The 19514-nt window shown below is 36.3% G+C and overlaps 1 protein-coding gene across 4 annotated transcripts in view; it reads left to right on the forward strand.

Annotated features, from left to right (window-relative positions):
- mitfb (melanocyte inducing transcription factor b) overlaps nt 1-19514 on the forward strand; it is a 54412-nt gene that overhangs the window by 14395 nt on the left and 20503 nt on the right. For 2 of the 4 annotated variants that reach the window (XM_081387218.1, XM_081387220.1), the window contains exon 2: nt 15322-15553. In XM_081387218.1, coding sequence (XP_081243344.1) covers nt 15322-15553 — 232 coding nt within the window. Of the gene's footprint in view, nt 1-2002; nt 2056-8237; nt 8346-15321; nt 15554-19514 lie in introns of those variants that run through there. The other 2 variants (XM_081387221.1, XM_081387219.1) reach the window with 2 other exon arrangements.

Here is a 19514-nt window from a genome sequence, read left to right on the forward strand (position 1 = left end):
ATGAACCTCATTGGTTCTTGCTGAAGCTCAAACGTGCTGCGTAACACGAGAATGAACCTCATTGGTTCTTGCAGAAGCTCAAACGTGCTGCGTAACACAAGAATGAACCTCATTGGTTCCTGCTGAAGCTCAAACGTGCTGCGTAACACTAGAATGAACCTCATTGGTTCTTGCTGAAGTTCAAACGTGCTGCGTAACACTAGAATGAACCTCATTGGTTCTTGCTGAAGCTCAAACGTGCTGCGTAACACGAGAATGAACCTCATTGGTTCTTGCAGAAGCTCAAACGTGCTGCGTAACACAAGAATGAACCTCATTGGTTCCTGCTGAAGCTCAAACGTGCTGCGTAACACTAGAATGAACCTCATTGGTTCTTGCTGAAGCTCAAACGTGCTGCGTAACACGAGAATGAACCTCATTGGTTCTTGCAGAAGCTCAAACGTGCTGCGTAACACGAGAATGAACCTCATTGGTTCCTGCTGAAGCTCAAACGTGCTGCGTAACACGAGAATGAACCTCATTGGTTCTTGCTGAAGCTCAAACGTGCTGCGTAACACGAGAATGAACCTCATTGGTTCTTGCAGAAGCTCAAACGTGATGCGTAACACAAGAATGAACCTCATTGGTTCCTGCTGAAGCTCAAACGTGCTGCGTAACACGAGAATGAACCTCATTGGTTCTTGCTGAAGCTCAAACGTGCTGCGTAACACGAGAATGAACCTCATTGGTTCTTGCAGAAGCTCAAGCGTCCTGCGTAACACAAGAATGAACCTCATTGGTGCAAGCCTTTGTGAGCATTAGAGACTTTATACTAGATGTAGAGGCTTTTTATTTAGAACATTAGAAAATCTTCCCAACCACAAAATTTTGAATGGTAGTGTAACTTTAAAACCTTAGTAAGCATAAATGCCTTGAAACGGGCTGAGCAGACTCCTGAGTCAGTGTAAGATGTAACATATTCCACTAAATACAGGAAGCAGAAGATAGTTCAAGTCTACAGCATACAGTATTCATGACCACCAACTGGATGTAGTAAGTGAGCTGCACTTGTTTTCCAGGAAAAGTTCTTAAAACAAGATGTATTTACTTAAAGCAAATTACAGAAGATATTAAGACTTGTTTAGATAAAACCAGAAAACATAAAAATAGTTTTCATTCAAGATACAGTCTTTGTTTGTCCAGTGTTTGTTTTTTCTGGTGTGAGATGCAGCACTTCGAGCTCTTCGGTTGTGAAATCAGTGTTGTGTCATCGGGGTTATGGGACATGGAGAACATTGGAGCCTGAAAACCTTTACTAGAGCCTTTAGCATGATGTAAACAACAGTAAACTTATTGCACATTTCTTCTTTGAGCCTTATTGTGGTCATATAATATAGATATCTGTTTGTGCTGGCCTTTTCATATGTTCTGTTATGAATTCATTTAATATACAGTATACAACAACATGACTGAATGCTAGTTTTCTTTTTTTACTGGAAAACATACAAATTATCGTTTCAGAAAAGTATATTTTGCAGTTTAATAGGACAATTAACTGGTGTTGTATTGTATGGTGTTTCTTAGGCCACGCCCAGCTGTTAAATGTGACCTAGAACAACATTTCCAATTAAGTTTTTTGTATATGTTATGTCAGATAAAAAAAGGTATTCTGCTAACGTTCCCATTATGTTAGGAAAACGTTTTCCTTTCTGGATGTTCTCTGAATGTATAATCTGATTGTCATAATGCTTTAAAACACTGAGTAGCAGAGGATTGAAACAATAGATGACGCATGAATGAATCAATGCAGAGCAATGCTGTAAATCAGATAAAATCTTCGCATTTACCCAAAATGTTCCCTTATTCTGTGAAGTGTGAGTGTGTCAGTGTTTCCAGCAGAGTTGATAAAAGTTGAGTGTTGAGTGAGTGATCATAAATACAGAGAAGAGTAGATTGAGTCATGTCATTATCATTAGCTTTGAAGCATAAATGCAGTGTTAACGGTGTCAGTGTGAACATTGCAGCAGTCAGTAACTGGAGTGAAGAAGACCTCGGGTGAATGACACAAGCCAGGAGGTACAGTAGGAATTCACTCTTTTATACTGAATAAACGTCTGTTTTGTTAGAGATCTGAGATGATTAGCACAACAAAGAGATGTTTGTGTTTGCTTCAGAGAAAATATCATGCCCATTCCCATAAGAGATCTTAAATGCTAAAGTGCTTGATGAAACTTTTCGGTTCAGCTTTGTTCTCGCAGCACATTTGAAATTCATGTTTTTAGTTTGTGAACCTTTGGAAATTTCCTGAAGCTTAGCAGTTCTGAGAGACCAACAATTATTACATTGATCCAATAGTTACTCTGGTTTGACTTAAATCGTTTTTAATAGTTAATTTTAGTTAAGTTTTTGATAAGTTATATTATATGTTTGATGTCAGCAATATTTGATTCAGTGTTGTTATCATTAACAAACTAAAATGTTTCTACCTGAAATAAAATATGTTTAAGTTTAAGTTAAATTTTTAAACAACAACAAGGTTTTATTCTCGCTTCATGCATTCTTTTTTTTTTAATCAACATTTAAATATGGGTAAGTTTCATAAAAGAAGTAACATTTTGAGCAAAAAGCTGAGAAAGTCATGTTTTTGTCAAAGACTACGTCTGGATCGGATTGAGAACGATGATCAAAACACAGATGGAGTAGATTGAGTCCAACAACACCCTTCACCCGCTCGTCCTGGGTCGACATTTCATTCAGTAACATGGTGATGATTATTATACATATGCATATAATCATGTATGCTATCGCTTGTTTCTGCTGCTTCTTTGTAACAGGAGATTCAGTTACTCTTTCAGAAGAAGTGTAATAGCGCCCCCTTATGGAAGCTTGTTTCCGCCACTGAATTGCGAGATATAAAGTCACAATTCTGAGAAATAAAGTCGCAATTGGGAGATATAAAGTCAGAATTGCATGATATAAAGTCGCAATTGCGTGTTATAAAGTCAGAATTGTGAGATATTAACTATTCTGAGGTAAAAAAAAAAAAGTCTGTCTTTTTTTTCCTTAGAATTGGACTTTATATTTCACAATTCTGAGAAAAGATGTCAGAATTGTGAGATATAAACTCGCAATTATGTGTTATAAAGTCAGAATTGCGTGATATAAAATCGCAATTGCGAGAAAAAAAGTCAGAATTCTGACTTTATAACACGCAATTGGGACTTTATTTCACGCAATTCCGATATTAGGCCTATATCTCGCAATTCTAAGAAATAAAGTCAGAATTGCGAGATGTAAGCTCACAATTGTGAGATAAAAAGTCGCAATTATCTTTTAAAATGTTTTATTTTGTGGCAGAAACAAGCTTCCGTAAATCAGTGAAAACACGGAAAGCCGGAAATTTCCAACAACGGCGGCGAAGCCTTGTGTCATAAATGACGGAAGATTTTGTCAGTAAAGGGGAAAGAGTGACATCAAATTACAATTACAACAGACGTATTTACTTGACCTTTTTACTTTCTTACATGCTTGTGGTCTTAATATGAACAATTCATCTGCGCGCGTTATATTATTATATTTTAAAACTTGCAATTGTAAACTTTAATCAAAATATGATGACTAACTCCACTCCTTGAACAGCCATTCGGTCACCAATCCCTGTGGTTAAGTCAAGTTCTAGCTAAAATGGGTTGTATACATTTTGCATTATGTACAGTAAATCAGCATTATATTGGCAATCTGAATTTAGATGTTTTCAGTGGACATTGAAATCAGATTCTTTAACCTGTACTTGTTGAATTGACTGGCCTATAGTTCCAGTAGAAATGTGTCTGTCTATAAATTTCAAGTTAGGTCTACTTAGGACCTTAGGATAGCACACTTTGATGATGAATATCTCTTCCAGTAGCCAAACTAGTTGTGTTTTCTCAGCTCAAGTGTTGTCTAGGCCTCACTAGCCTGAGCTAAAAGAGAGAGTTCAAGCTCAGCAAACAAGTGAGGAGAGAATGAATACAACTTAATTATGGAAATAGGAGGCAACAAGTTGCAATCGAATGAAGTGGTCCCCACCCATCCTGTAAATATTACAACAAAGAGCCCCACTATATGTCAGCTGTGATGGCTAACAACAGACTGTGGACATTACTGAAAAGAGCTTCTTCCTCTTTTAACGTTTGCTTCACTTGTCAACACACAGCAAAGGCATTTTTACGTTTTCGCAGAAACTATATTTGTGTGGGAAAGATTTATTTTTAGTCATTTTGTTTTTGCAGTACTTCTGAAACAAAGGAAATGTTGGAATAGCATCCTAGTAGGCTCCTCTCCACACACTACTTTTAACATATACACGTTTCTAACATCTACATTTTGGCACATTTTTTGATTGTACTGCTAACCCGGCTAACAGGGAACGTTCCCAGAACTTTAGCTAATGTTTTGGCAATGTTCAAAGTTACAAACAAACGTTCTTACGGTAACGATAATAGAACGTTTATTTATAGTTATGGTCTTTAATAACGTTAGTGCAAAGACATTCTTTATACATTGTTCATGGAACTTTTTCAGTGGGATGTTCATTTAATGTTTTTAAACAGAGAACATTAAAAAGTTAATGTTTGCAAAATTAAACATGGAATTTTTCCTTGACGTTCACATAACCAAGAAAAAAAAACATTTAAAAAACTGGATGTTTTAAATGTTCAGACAACATTTAGATATAACTTAGGGTTGTAAAACGTACATATTTGTGGTATCATTTCCAGACAATCATTCATTTCTCTCTTGCTCATTTTTCTTGCTAATGTAAAATAAAGCAACATTACCATTAGTATCATCACTCAAAAATTTCCCCTCATGACATTTGTTATTAGTTTTTGTTTTTGTTGTTTTAGTTAGGAAAATGTATGCTGTTGCATATATAAGTGAAAATTAGTAAAGTATGCCTTTCACTTAATTTACTTCAAAGAAATTTTCTTTCAACAATAATTCTTTGTTCAAATGATGGTTCTTACTCTTTTAAGCCATTTCAGAGGAGATACACAAGTATATGCAGTTAAGAGTATGCTAATATTACATTCTGAACATAAGCCAAAATCTTGCTCACGTCTTTATGCTGTGTGTGTGCGTGTGCGTGTGTGTGTGTGTGGTGGAGGCCCGTCGAGCTTTGAAAGGAAAGCGTGCCATCAAACATGCTTTGTTATAATTAACACAACACTGTTTGCCCGGAGCGAGAGAGAGAGCATGTGTGAATGTGCAGAGAGTTGGCAGCTTCGCCTGCTCCCCTCCTCCCGCACCACCTGTAATGAATGACCTGCGCCTCTTAGGGAAGGTGACTGTGAAGGTGACCGAGAAAGCGCCCTCTAGTGTGCAGGGCATGCGTGTGTTCAGAAAGAAAACCTCAGAAACATGACAAGACTGCTTTGTCTGGTGTATAAACACGGCCAGGATCTGAGATATTGTTGTGTTATCCTTTTGATGATGATAATGTTATTAGTCATTATACTGATTTTAACACATTATCATGTCATGTTGTTTAGTAGTGAATCTCATGAAAACATGTCCATATTTTACTCTAAACCAAAAAGAAATATATATTAAAAAATTATTTTTTCTTAGTTGTATAGTTAAAACAAAGATTATTGAAGCATATTTTACAAGAAAATGCTATTTTAGTCTTTCTACTTAAAAATGTTCATAATTAAATGTATTACTTGCTATTTCTTTGTTATTAATTGTGAAATTGACTAGCAATTTTCCTGGGCCTCCTTCATTAAAATTTGTAATTTTGTATTGGGACACTTTGATATTTCAGTATTTTAAACTGTAAATATATTTCCTATTGTTTTCAAAGGTGATTCTCCTGGTATTATATAACACATGCCAAATCAAATCAAAAACACAAAAGTTTCGCAAGCAAATCCAAAGTTTGTCGGGTGAATGCAAAGCATTTGCGAAAGAACACAAAAGTTGATCCTGGTATTATGCAACGCATGCCAAATCAAATAATTTTATACATTCATGTTATATAGTAAAACATTTACAATAAAAAAAAAATGAATGGCTAGTAATACAGTAAAATATTAATATAAAATTATTTATTACCGTAGAAAATATCTATTATAATACAATATTATCTAGGAATTAAATGAAAAAAATACAAAAATAAATTAAAATAAAACAAAAACTACCATGATTTGTTACCATGAATGTTTTATCATTTAAATTATGGTATTATAGCAATATTAATGTATTACAGTAGAAATAACTATAATGGAATGAGTTACTTCACTATTAAAATGAAAGACTTTACAAAACTACAAAAAAAAGAAAATGCTAGCATGATATGCATATTTTATAATTTGAATAATATTATTTTAATTAAATATATGAAATCTAAAATACATATATATGTTTCCATTAAAGTAATGACAAAGATATTTTTGCATTATGTTAATGATAATTTGGAGGGAACATATAAAAATGCAATGTCAGTGCAAAAAAAAAAAAAAAATATATATATATATATATATAAACTCACCTAAAGGATTATTAGGAACACCATACTAATACTGTGTTTGACCCCCTTTCGCCTTCAGAACTGCCTTAATTCTACGTGGCATTGATTCAACAAGGTGCTGAAAGCATTCGTTAGAAATGTTGGCCCATATTGATAGGATAGCATCTTGCAGTTGATGGAGATTTGTGGGATGCACATCCAGGGCACGAAGCTCCCGTTCCACCACATCCCAAAGATGCTCTATTGGGTTGAGATCTGGTGACTGTGGGGGCCATTTTAGTACAGTGAACTCATTGTCATGTTCAAGAAACCAATTTGAAATGATTCGAGCTTTGTGATATGGTGCATTATCCTGCTGGAAGTAGCCATCAGAGGATGGGTACATGGTGGTCATAAAGGGATGGACATGGTCAGAAACAATGCTCAGGTAGGCCGTGGCATTTAAACGATGCCCAATTGGCAGTAAGGGGCCTAAAGTGTGCCAAGAAAACATCCCCCACACCATTACACCACAACCACCAGCCTGCACAGTGGTAACAAGGCATGATGGATCCATGTTCTCATTCTGTTTACGCCAAATTCTGACTCTACCATCTGAATGTCTCAACAGAAATCGAGACTCATCAGACCAGGCAACATTTTTCCAGTCTTCAACTGTCCAATTTTGGTGAGCTCGTGCAAATTGTAGCCTCTTTTTCCTATTTGTAGTGGAGATGAGTGGTACCCGGTGGGGTCTTCTGCTGTTGTAGCCCATCCGCCTCAAGGTTGTGCTTGTTGTGGCTTCACAAATGCTTTGCTGCATACCTCGGTTGTAACGAGTGGTTATTTCAGTCAAAGTTGCTCTTCTATCAGCTTGAATCAGTCGGCCCATTCTCCTCTGACCTCTAGCATCAACAAGGCATTTTCGCCCACAGGACTGCCGCATACTGGATGTTTTTCCCTTTTCACACCATTCTTTGTAAACCCTAGAAATGGTTGTGCGTGAAAATCCCAGTAACTGAGCAGATTGTGAAATACTCAGACCGGCCCGTCTGGCACCAACAACCATGCCACGCTCAAAATTGCTTAAATCACCTTTTTTCCCATTCTGACATTCAGTTTGGAGTTCAGGAGATTGTCTTGACCAGGACCACACCCCTAAATGCATTGAAGCAACTGCCATGTGATTGGTTGATTAGATAATTGCATTAATGAGAAATTGAACAGGTGTTCCTAATAATCCTTTAGGTGAGTGTATATATATATATATATATATAATGATTTCTGAAGGATCATAAGACACCAAAGACTGGAGTACTTGCTGATGAAAATTCAGCTTTGCATCACAAAAATAAATTACATTTTAAAGTATATTAAAAAAGAGAACCATTATTTTAAATTGTAATAATATTTCATAATATTACTGTTTTTTTTTTCAACTGCAGGCTTGATGAGCATAAGAGACTTCTTTCAAAAACATTAAAAATATTAATGTTTCCAAACTTTTGACTGGTACTGTATGTATATATATATATATATATATATATATATAATATATATTTATATATATCCTAATGGTCTGGACGTTGACATTGTCTTGAGTGTTTTGATGAGATTCACCCTTACACTCCCTGTGCCGTCATGTGCAGCAGTGTGGTGTGTTTAGCGCTGTGGGCTGGTGTGTGTCTCTCCCCGTGTGCCCCTGTGTACTGGCTGTTGGTGCCTCCCCTTTTGACACGCTCCCAGCGCAGCCGGCCCAGCGTGACTCTCAGAGCTGTCCAAGGGCGCGCAGTGCACCTTCAGCACAGGGAATAAAGATGGAGGCTCTGGGTGTCCAAGTGCAAAGTCCCTGCGTTTTCCATTGCAGCCGCTTGTGAGTACCTGTGGTGGAGTGTGTGTGTGTGTGTGTGTTTGGGGGGTGTACGGGGGGTGTACGTGGAGGGATGGAGAGTTTGTTTGGGTGTAGTATAAATATATCTGTGACTATAAATATCCCTGTGCTGTGTGTCCTGTAACTCGGGATAGAATAAGCCTGCGGTGAGCATCAGAGTACACTTGATGGTGTTTTAATATAAATCGCTGGTCATCAGTATTAGTTTTGCTTTTGTCATTCGAGTATTCGCCAGCTGAGAGTATAATTACTTGACTTTCCCAGAAAGCAGTGCTGTTGCTGCATCATATAAATCTTTGACATGTGTTGTTTTTATATAGTATCATGGGACATGACTGGCCTCAAATGAGCAGTATATACTACTTAGACAGCACATGGCAGCGCTCTGAGGTGAGTGGAGGAGGTCAGCCTCCTTCTGATGCAGATCTCTGATTGGCCAGGGCAATCTGGGGGTGTGGCCACAAAAGACTGTGAACTCATTGTTTTTACTGACACACATACACACATCCGAGCAGAGATGGTCCACTCATGCCGCACACACCAAAATGGAAAATTACCCCGAGCATTGCAAACACACACACACACACACACACACACACACACACACACACACACACACACACATTCTTTTTATAATGACAACAGAAAATGTGCTTGGAGTGGCCAGTTCAGCGGCAGAGATTTCTTTGGACTGATAAGGACTGTTGTGTGGAAGTGGCGCTGGCTTTTGGTCTATAAGCCCTTAAAGTGTAAGGGTGTATTCACAACAGGAAAGTCCGCTGGTTCACTTGCTTTGGTCCGGGGCCCAATACAATGGTGTTTTTTTTTTTTTTTTTTTTTTTGTGGTTGGCTTTCACACTGCCCTTTTTGCAAGTGAACCAAAATTTGTGAACAAAACCACACGTGTGCTAAGGTCATCCATTCATTGGACAGAAACTCTCAAGCAGGGAAAAGCAGGAAGTGCAAAAATAGGCTAATCATGGAGATCTTTCGTAGTGCAATTTTTATGGTGTTATCAGCTACTAACGCAATATGAAGAAACTTATGAGCATCACATGATCATATGGGGGAATGTAACTTTGTAATGTAACTTTGCTTATTACTTAAAGCTCACTTGAAGTTCTTCGATACCGAAAAAATTGACAAACATGGTTTCTTTCTCAACTGTCCATTTATGACATAACCGAGAGAATACTTGACGAGACGAGTTTTGTGTGCATGTGTGCTTTCAAGAGCAAGGAAATGCAAAAGAGGAATCAATTCGGTGTTTGAGCGCCTCTCTCTCTCTCTCTCTCTCTCTCTCTCTCTCTCTCTCTCTCTCTCTCTCTCTCTCTCTCTCTCTCTGCTTGCGCGCACGTCGGGTGAAGAGTACTGATTTTTCCGCCTCTTCTGCGTTTAAAATTGTTTGAATGTGTAAATTAGCAGGACAAAACACATCCAAATTATAAACTTTCACTCTATAATGGTTAAATTTAGCAGTTAATCTGCGAATCACATGCTTGCCGAACTGTGTGGCAGCTGGTCCATACGGATCACGCATCAACTGCTACTAGAAGTACATTAGGCCCCTAATGCATAGGCATTTCATCACCCCAAATTACATAGTAAAAATCTGACCCTGTCAAAAAAGGTATTTTGTATCCCAATGTATTCACTACGGATGAGTCGCGATCTTCGAATAGTCGAACTGTGTGTGAAATTCGATCATAAAATAGCTTTTTCGAATATCGTTATATTTTCGCGCAATTCCAACGTGTTCTACATAATTGACGCGGCGCCTACTGTCACAGATCGCGCAGCAGGGTATTTTCCTGTCGGGGACACAAGGTGTCGCTAACATGAATGAAACCCCCTACTGCGTGATCTAGGCTACTGTACCTGCGTTGTGTACATAGTGTAAACAAACAACAGAAGAAGAGCATTGTCGTGACCTCGTGTCGTGACCGTTAACTCTGCGACCAACCATGCAACAACCAAGAAGCTCTGTTTGGGACTCGTTAAACAAATTAACAGTGATAAAGTTGAGTGTAAATTATGCCAAGCAAAGCTGGCATACCACCACTCTACAACAACGATGCATAGCCACCTGAGATCAAAGCACCCGGGAGCAGCTTCATCCTCCTCAGGCCGCACCCAGCAGTCAGTGGCTAGTTTCTTGGGTAGACGTAAGTTAGCAATCTCCTACTTGAGTGTGCCTGTGACCTCTGTGCCATTCGAGTGGGTGTTCTCCGCGGCTGGACTAATTGTTAATAGGTTGCGCTCACGTCTCCTCCCAGAACATGTTGACATGCTCATTTTTTTGAACAAGAATATGACATATGCCTAAGCGTTAGGCTATGAATAGTTACATTGATTGAAAACTTATTTGTTTTAAAAGTAGGCTATCACCGGTAACAAGGCAGGTTCGCATAAAATCATTATGCCTTTTTTTTTTTCTTCTTCCAAATAGCCTACCATAGGCCGACTATGTTAAAAAAAAAAACACAAAAAAAAAAATAACACGAGAACATGTTACTTGGTCAATTAATAAACAGTTTGTTTGCTAAAGATGAAATTGGCCTAGGAGGAAAACAAAACTTTTTGCACTAGCGAGAGAATGCAAAGTTTCACAGGGGAACGCAATACCTTTTCTGAGCACATGCAAATTTTCAAGGTGGAACAATAAAGTTTTTGCGAGCAAATCCAAAGTTTGTCTGGTGAACGCAAAGCATTTGTGAAGTTTCTAGGAGGAGCGCCAAAACTTTTGCGAGAGAGTGCAAAGATTTTGCGAGGTAATGCAGAGTTTCACGGTGGATGCAACACTTTTAAGAGAACGCAAAAGTTTTCCGAGCCCATGAAAAGTTTCTTGGTGGAACGATAAAGTTTTGCAAGGAAATCCTAAGCATTTGGGAAAGAACACAAAAGTTTTTCGATCAAAAGCAAAGTTTCTAAGGGGAATACAAAAGTTTTATAAGGTTTTTTCATAAACTTGTTAGTAGAGCGCAACGTTAAAATTTTGCAAGCAAATGCTGTTATTGTATAATAATACAGTGGATTTAAATTCTTTGCAATGAAAGGCACTTCATATCATTTTAATATTTTCTTTTTTCTTGATAGATAAATTGGTGGATTCAAATCCAAAAATAAGATTATTCAATAAGTTTATTATTTATATACTTTTAACAATGCACCTGTTACACTGACTATTTATGTATTAAAAGCTAAAAGGGAATCATGTCCATTACTGGTCTCAATTACTACAAGAGGAAGACCATCATGTAAAGAATTTGTTAAAGAGATTGCATAATTAGGTTTCATAATTTTGAACTCTAGTAACATGATCATTGGTTGGTTGACGTGTTTTATGAAGTTGGCTTTAGTAAAGCAAATTAGCACTTGCATGGTCATTAGAGAAACAGAATTTTAAAGTCCCATCAGTAAAGTGTGTTAAAAGTGATCCACAACAGTTTAGTCATGTGTGAGTCAGTCCATTGCCTTTGATTCAGTAGTCGTGATTCAGTCGTGCCAGACAAACCATGATCAGTTTTTAAACTGAGGAACTATGATGCATCAAAAACACGCGTTAGCCACTCCTGACCCAGAATCAATGTCCCTGCATTTCTTCTTTCTCTCCTTTCTTCTTATGTGTCTTCCCCAATTTTTGTAACTGTTTCATAAGTTTGATAAAGATGTTTAGTCAGGGTGACTGATTATTCAATCGAAGCTGTGAGGGACTAAAGTAAATGGGTTGAGCTTTTGTTTAATGTGGTGTTGATCGTTCAGTCGACAAAACATTGAAAATATGACTTTTTAGAAAATTTCCAATTGACCAAAAGCACTGGAAAAAGTCAAATTAGACGTAAGTTGTGACATAAGACGTCTATTCTGACACAAAAAGTAGTTTTACATCCAAATAAAAGTTAAGACTATTTAAAAGTAATATAATAATATTAGTATTGTAATTTTACAGTTGTAAAACTTGTAAATCAAAATGATTAGTATTATTATATTTTTCTTGATATAAGGTGGTGGAAAAAATATGAGATGGGAGGGAAAATAATAAGCCAATGCTTTTGCATTCTCTCGCAAATGTTTTGCGTTCCCCTGTCAAACTTCGGTTCGTTCGCATTTTTTTTTTTTCATAAGTTTCTTCTTAAAAAAGAAATAGCAAAACAAATGTTTTTAGTTTGATTCAAATAACATTTTTTATGATACTTGCAGTGCAGCTTTCATGAACAACGGCCCTTAATTTGTCTTGTCAGAAACAGAAATGTAAAGTTGTAGACAATGAGATTACAATGTTTAAACCACAATGCTAGGCAAGTGCTGTAGACTAGCGTTTGACAGGGCTAATTAGAGCGATTACTGCACAGCTGGATTGGCTGGCCGCTTGGCAGAGGCGCATCAAAAGGATCAGCGGCGAGGAGAAGGCCTCATCTCGACAGCACGTCGTCTGGGTTTCTGGGTGGAAAAACGTGCGGCGTTTGGAGCCAGCAGTTCCTCTACTGAATCACGAAGAGAACTGAAAGTGCGTGAGGGAACACGTTGTGTAAGTTCCTCAGCTGGACTGGGATCTGTGGGGCACTGTAGAAGAAACTGATGGCGAAATAGTGGGAGAAAAGCTGTGGGAGAAAGAAAACATAAACAGCCGCAAAACTGAAAACATCAGCTGATGTAGGGGAAGTAGAGCCTGGTTTTGTTGCATTACATGGGTTTTCACCTTCAGATCTAGTTTTTCTCAGGAGAGAGAGAGAGAGAGAGATTTGCTTTGAGTCGTTGTTGCGAGTCGTCGCATTGAATCAGCGTCCGGAAGGTCCGGCCCAGTTCTGTGATTATGCCACAAACATCAACCTCTCACCGTGTATTAACAAGCACACTGTTAGACTTTAGTGTTAGAGGTCATAGTTAAGGCCTTAAATACTTAAAGTTTATCACTAATTATATCTGATGCTGATCGGTCACTTTCGTTATTCTGCAGTCAACTATGTTATATTGTCTGTGTCTGATATCTTTTGCTAGTTTAATGCTGCTCTTTCTTCTGCCATAATTTTTTTTTTTTTTTTTTTATCTATTGCTGTGTGTTTTTATATAGCAAGTTACCAAATCTCTTTAGTCTTGTCCAATTAAAGACGAAAAGCCTGTAAAATGTAAACCTTTTTGGAGCCTTAGTCTAGCGGTTAGCATGCTTGTTCCAACATATTGAGTGTCCCATTGTACATATTTGAAGCCATCTTGGATCATTTCCCAATTCCATTTCCTCCGCTTTTCTCTGTAATTTCTACTATGAATAAAAGTCATAAAATGTGTATTCATTTTGTGGAGAAAATGTCAGTGATGTTTGCATGATGCTAGGGAGATTGTTTACCCTTGCTAAAAAGAAGTGAACTTAATTGTGTTGAATGTGTGCTTGTAGTGCACTTCAACTCTTAAAAGTACATTTTCAAAAGCATTTGACTTGCAGATAATATAAAGTCCACTTTCATGTGTTTTCATGTGTAACACTTAAGTACACTTTTAAATGTGAACTTTGTAATAATGTCAAATTAAAAGGTTTAAAGTACATTTTAAATCATGTTTTATTAATCTTTTGTCATGTTTTAAAGTGCACTTATTTTAATGGGCTGACTAACTTACTGAATCAAATGTAAAGTACTTGATTATAGTTTTAACTGTAGTGTGTTATTTGATATTAGATTTAAAGTTGATATATTTTAAATTGCAACTTCATCATTTACAAATGTGTAATATATATTGAAATTAGGGCTGTCAAAAGATTAATCGCGATTAATCGCATCCAAAATAAAAGCTTGTGCTTAAATAATATATGTGTGTGTACTGTGTAGAATTGAATTTGTATATATAAATACACACACATGCTTGTATATATTTAAGAAAAATGTGTAATTTATATATAAAAAAATATATTTATATATAATATAAATTATATATAAATATATACAGTATATGTATGCAAATATTTCTTAAATATATACATGCATGTGTGTGTATTTATATATACAAAATAATTATACAGAGTACACACACATATATTATGTAAACACAAACTTTTATTTCGGATGCGATTAATCGCGATTAATCTTTTGACAGCCCTAATTAAAATACATGACATTAAAGTATATTTTAGTTTATCATAAATTCTTGTCAGTACATTAGGCTGTACATTTTAACCATATTTCAAAGACAAAAAAAGTAATTCTGAAATTGCATATATAAAGATGTACATAAGTTGTATTGAAGCTTGTTTCCGCCATGGAATAATTGTGACTTTTTAATCTCAAAATTCTGAGTTTTTTTCTCTGAATTGTGAGATAAAAAGTCACAGTTACCAGTTTTTCATTTTTTTTTATTCAGTGGCGGAAACAAGTTTTCATAAAGTCGTACTTAAGTGGGTCAAAAAAGCACTCAAAAGATTAGCCAATTGTGTTTGTTATAAATGTAAACTATAATACATTTTCATGTCATTGCAATAAATATACAGTTAAGTGTCTGAAAACATGTCACTCGGTTCACACTTAAGTATACAGTATTCTTTAGTGTGTCCTATAGGGTGTTGTGGGAGGTTTGCGAGGTGGTTCCTTACTGGCCTTTTTTGTGGAAGTGAAATGCATTTTTCCACCGATTTTATTGTCCACTATGGGTAAAAAAGGTCCAATAATAATTCCAAAACTCCTCAACTAACCGCATGCGTTTGTATATCATGTCAGCAGAACATTTGTGGTCTAAGTTATGCAAGTTTAATACTTTGAGTTTGTTCAAACTCATAACCGTATAGTAGTGATGCTTAGCTCAGTCCAATCCAACTCGATCCCTGGGGTTCACGTAATTATGCTTTCTAATTAACTACCAGGATCTCAAAATAATTCAATTATCCAGCACCTAGTGTAGCAAACAGGGTCCCTCTACAGAGCCCCGCTTCTCACCTCTCTCTCTCTCTGTCTGTGTGTCTGTCTGCCTGCAGTAATCCCTCTGAGCATCAGCATGGCTCCTGTAAGCCCCCGCTGGGCTCGTCGGCCGTGACCTCTCGGATCCTGCTCCGCCAGCAGCTGATGCGCGAGCAGCTCCAAGAGCAGGAGCGGCGAGAGCGGCAGAGACGGCAGAGCTCAGCGTACGTCACCCAGAGCCCCGCCATCAACGTCAGCGCGCCCCCCGGCCCGCCCAGCGCCACACAGGTGCCCGTGGAGGTGCTGAAGGTACCCACCGCAATCAGACTAATCATTCATCAATCAAGTTTTTGAAATGCAACCATTTACTGAAACTGTAGACAATGTTTTATATTTAATATATAAATAACACATTTTTCTTAAATATATACATGCATATGTGTGTATTTATATATATACAAAATAATTGATTAATATGATTTAATTCAGAGGCCCAAACTGAGCAGAAACATGCAGTTTGCTTCAGTTGCTGATATTTCTATGGCCAGGAAGGAAGATGAAATTCTGATAATTAGTAATGTAAATCAATAAAATCTTTATAACATTATTGCAGATTACTCATATAAAATGCTTATAAATATCAGTTGTCACTTTATATCTCCCAATAAAATGCCATTAAGTAAGATGACATTTAAACGTTTAGCTTTATGGTCAAAGCTGAGTAGTTTTAAAACATAATGCAATGCAAGACAACGATGATTGAGAGATGAACAAATAAACATTTGAAAAAAGTTGAATCTTGTAATATTACTAACAATATAAAAGTCAGTCTTACATTTGCTTTAAAAAAATCATTTAAGATTTTACAGCAAAAAGATGCATGAACTACGACCTGAAGAGAGTCGTTTTACTCATAAACTGTCATCGTGTAGAAGAATGTAGGACAGGTTTTTCAGCAAAGTTTGAGCATGTTGATGATTTAGAGGCCTTAGAAATGTGTGTATCAAATATGATAGAGTAGGCTTTCTAGGGATAAGATTTAATGGTAGTGTTTTTACGATTTAGGGCATGTTGTGTTAATATTATCGGTGCTTCACTTTCTTGGCATTTCGACTAAAAATGTCTCAAAATGCAACTGAGATTATGAAGTGAAATCAGACTCTGCATTTAATGCAATGCAATAAAAAATCCTTACAGGCTGCACGCAAAAGCAAACATACAACATGAACACGAACAGTATAGTCCAATTCATGAAACAAATGATTCAGTGTGCCAGTTAAAATGTACAGCATGACCAGCGTAGCTCAATTTCCGAATTCTCTGAGGCATTTTTTTTAATGAAAATGTAAAAAAGATTTGATTCAGTTTGAAACACTGCCCTATATCACAGAAAAACATTTTCTCATATATTTTTATGCTAAATTGTTCAACATTATTACTGAAATATGCCCAATTAAAATAAATGTGAATAAAATCAATATCTTGTAAATTGGAATCAAAATGAATCTCATCCTGCATCACAAAGTAATAATCAGATAACAAAAAATTGTTTAATAATGCTACTGTTTCACTTTAGTTGAGAAATATAATTAAATGTATATTTGTGCTTAAGGCGTGAAATGCTGGTAAATGTGCAGTTGAAACGGGTGAATGGTTGGCATGTCTAGCTTGTGCTGCCAGATTCAGTGCTGCCAACTATTTTCAATGAAAAGTAGCTAAAGCCTACTCAAAAAGTCTCTAGATGTCGCTAGATGACGTAATGCGCCAACTGTCGGCACTTTACATCTGTTTTCTCTCCTAATCCATTTTCAAATACTGCATTTTAATATAATATACAGCCGAATGTCCATTAAAGTCGTTTTAATTTACATATTTTCGGTCAGACAGCAGAAAGAGTATGATGTAGTGACTGACTACTAGCTATAAATTTGTCGCTAGTCGTTTTTTTGCGGAAAAAAATCACTAATCTAGCAACTAAGTTAGGATTGTCTTTAAACCGTTGTTTCGCGATGACACTAGTTGACCTTAAAGAGAAAACTGAGCATAGCAAAAGATCGTTCAGGCTAATGTTCGCTATAGCGCCCCTTGTGGCGACTCCGAGAATGCAGCACATACTCTCACTGAATTCTGACACACTCTGGAATGCAACAACATGTGAAATCAAAGAATTGGACAGGATTTCACAGTAAAGCCTCAGTTGACCATATCATAATCATTTTTGGTTGTATAGTTGTTTCGTTCTCCATGACTTTTCATGGTTTGTCTGCGCTGGCATTAGCATATCATGCATTTGTTCTTCTGCTCTGACCGCTCAGTTCAACTTGAGCTCGAGTCTTTATCAGCCCAAGCGTGTCTGATTATGATACTGTCCGTAAGGAAGGGGAGGGAACGGGGTGGGCAGGGGACAGTGAAGTGTGTTAAAACGCATATGGGGATTATCTTTCCCCAGAGAATTCCTCTTTAATGCATGCTGTGCTCCAGCCTCTTGGAATTAGCCATCTTTAATCCTATTTGCTCAGCTACATTCAAAATCTTTTCATAGCTTTGATTCCTTGTTAGTCTGCGGAACTATAGACTGTTACTGATTTCTGTGCTATTGTGCACAGACTGTGATAAATGCAACAAAATCTGCTGCATCCCAAAGGACTCGGGCTGCTAATGTCACTCGGTAAGAGCCGTTATGTTACTTTTGCTCAGTTTTTTTGGGGAAAAATTATTGTGACGTTATTAACTGTCTGTGATTGGGTCACAGGGATGGGAAACAGTCATGTGCGTTGATTGTTGTTTTATTCTATAACTATTATATTCAGTTCAATGTATATGAATGTTCGAATGTGCATCGGCATTAGTGATATTGCATGACTATATTCATATTTTTTTGTATTTTTCTAGTTCAGTTTTCTACCCATGTTAATGGTCTGGTCTAGTTAATGTCTTCTGGTTATTTTCAAGTTCACATATCAAGTTTAAGGACAATATTAGTCTTTCTTACTGTTCTATTCAATTATTCTTTAGTAGTTTTTTCTATGATTTATCTGTTTCTTTAATATTTTCAGTTTAACTAACTATTTTTATCTGCTTCATCGCTGTTTTATAAATGAAACCTAATTTTAGATTAACTTTATTAATATGAATATTATATGAATATTAACTAATATTCTTGTTGAATTTAAACCAGTTTAAAATTGGACAGATTTAGGACAGGGTTGTTATTATAACTGAAACTAAAAAATATTTTCATTACATATAATAAAATAAACATTAATTGAAATACATAAAATATAAAAACCTAAACTTATTTTATTTCAGCTAGTCGCCAAAAACTTTTCTCGTTTTCATTTAGTTTAATTTTATGTACTAAAACTGAAATTAAAATGAATAAAAATTATATTTTATTTTTCACAAAAAAAGCAAAAACTTATTACTAAATTACTAAAACTGAAAACTGAAATTAATCTCTCAATGATATTAAATAACACTAATTTAGGAGTAGGTTCTACTCATGTGTCACTTGTTCTTTGCAACATTTCTATTAGCACATACTTTGTTGAAACACCTTAGGGATATTTATGAAGCAATTAATTCTCCCATATTTTCATTCTCACACAACAGTTTTTGAAAGATGTGTGAAATGCATTATATTTATGCTTGACGCTCTCCTGTCAACAGAAGCTCATTTCACAAATCAAGACCACCCAGCATGCAACGGCCAGTCTGATCCAAATGCTGTATAACGAATTAAATGTTTTTAAAATTAAGGAAAAGTGCATGATACTTTTGATATTTTATGAGTATTTTTGGATAAGGCATAATATTTATTTTTTAAATACTGATTTCTTAATTTCACCGTGCATTAATTGAACGATAAGACAGAATATAAATGTATAAGAAAATGAGCAATGTTTTAAACATATGGCATACGGAGAGAAAGTATGTGGTTGAATGTTGACACCGTGAGGAATCACCGTAGTCGTGTTTGAAAGCGACTGATTCTTTAGCGTCTGATTTAGAGTGGCTCATATCAAAGGATAAAAAGGGCATGGCATGTACTCCTTAACGTAGTATTTATGTTCAGTCAGTCGTTACTTATGCTAAGCTGATGATGTGCTGGTCATTCAATCCATTGAACGGCTGTCAACAATTTAAACACACTGCCTTCCATGCAAACACATGCGCAGATTTTATTTGACTACAAACACAGTGTTTTGGTTGTAACCGCAATATAAACAATACAGACTGGAACATTGAAGTTTTTCATTGTACCTCTAAT

The sequence above is a fragment of the Scardinius erythrophthalmus genome, assembly GCF_964197995.2.
Source record: "Scardinius erythrophthalmus genome assembly, chromosome: 15".
In the NCBI taxonomy this organism is placed as follows: Eukaryota; Metazoa; Chordata; class Actinopteri; order Cypriniformes; family Leuciscidae; genus Scardinius; species Scardinius erythrophthalmus.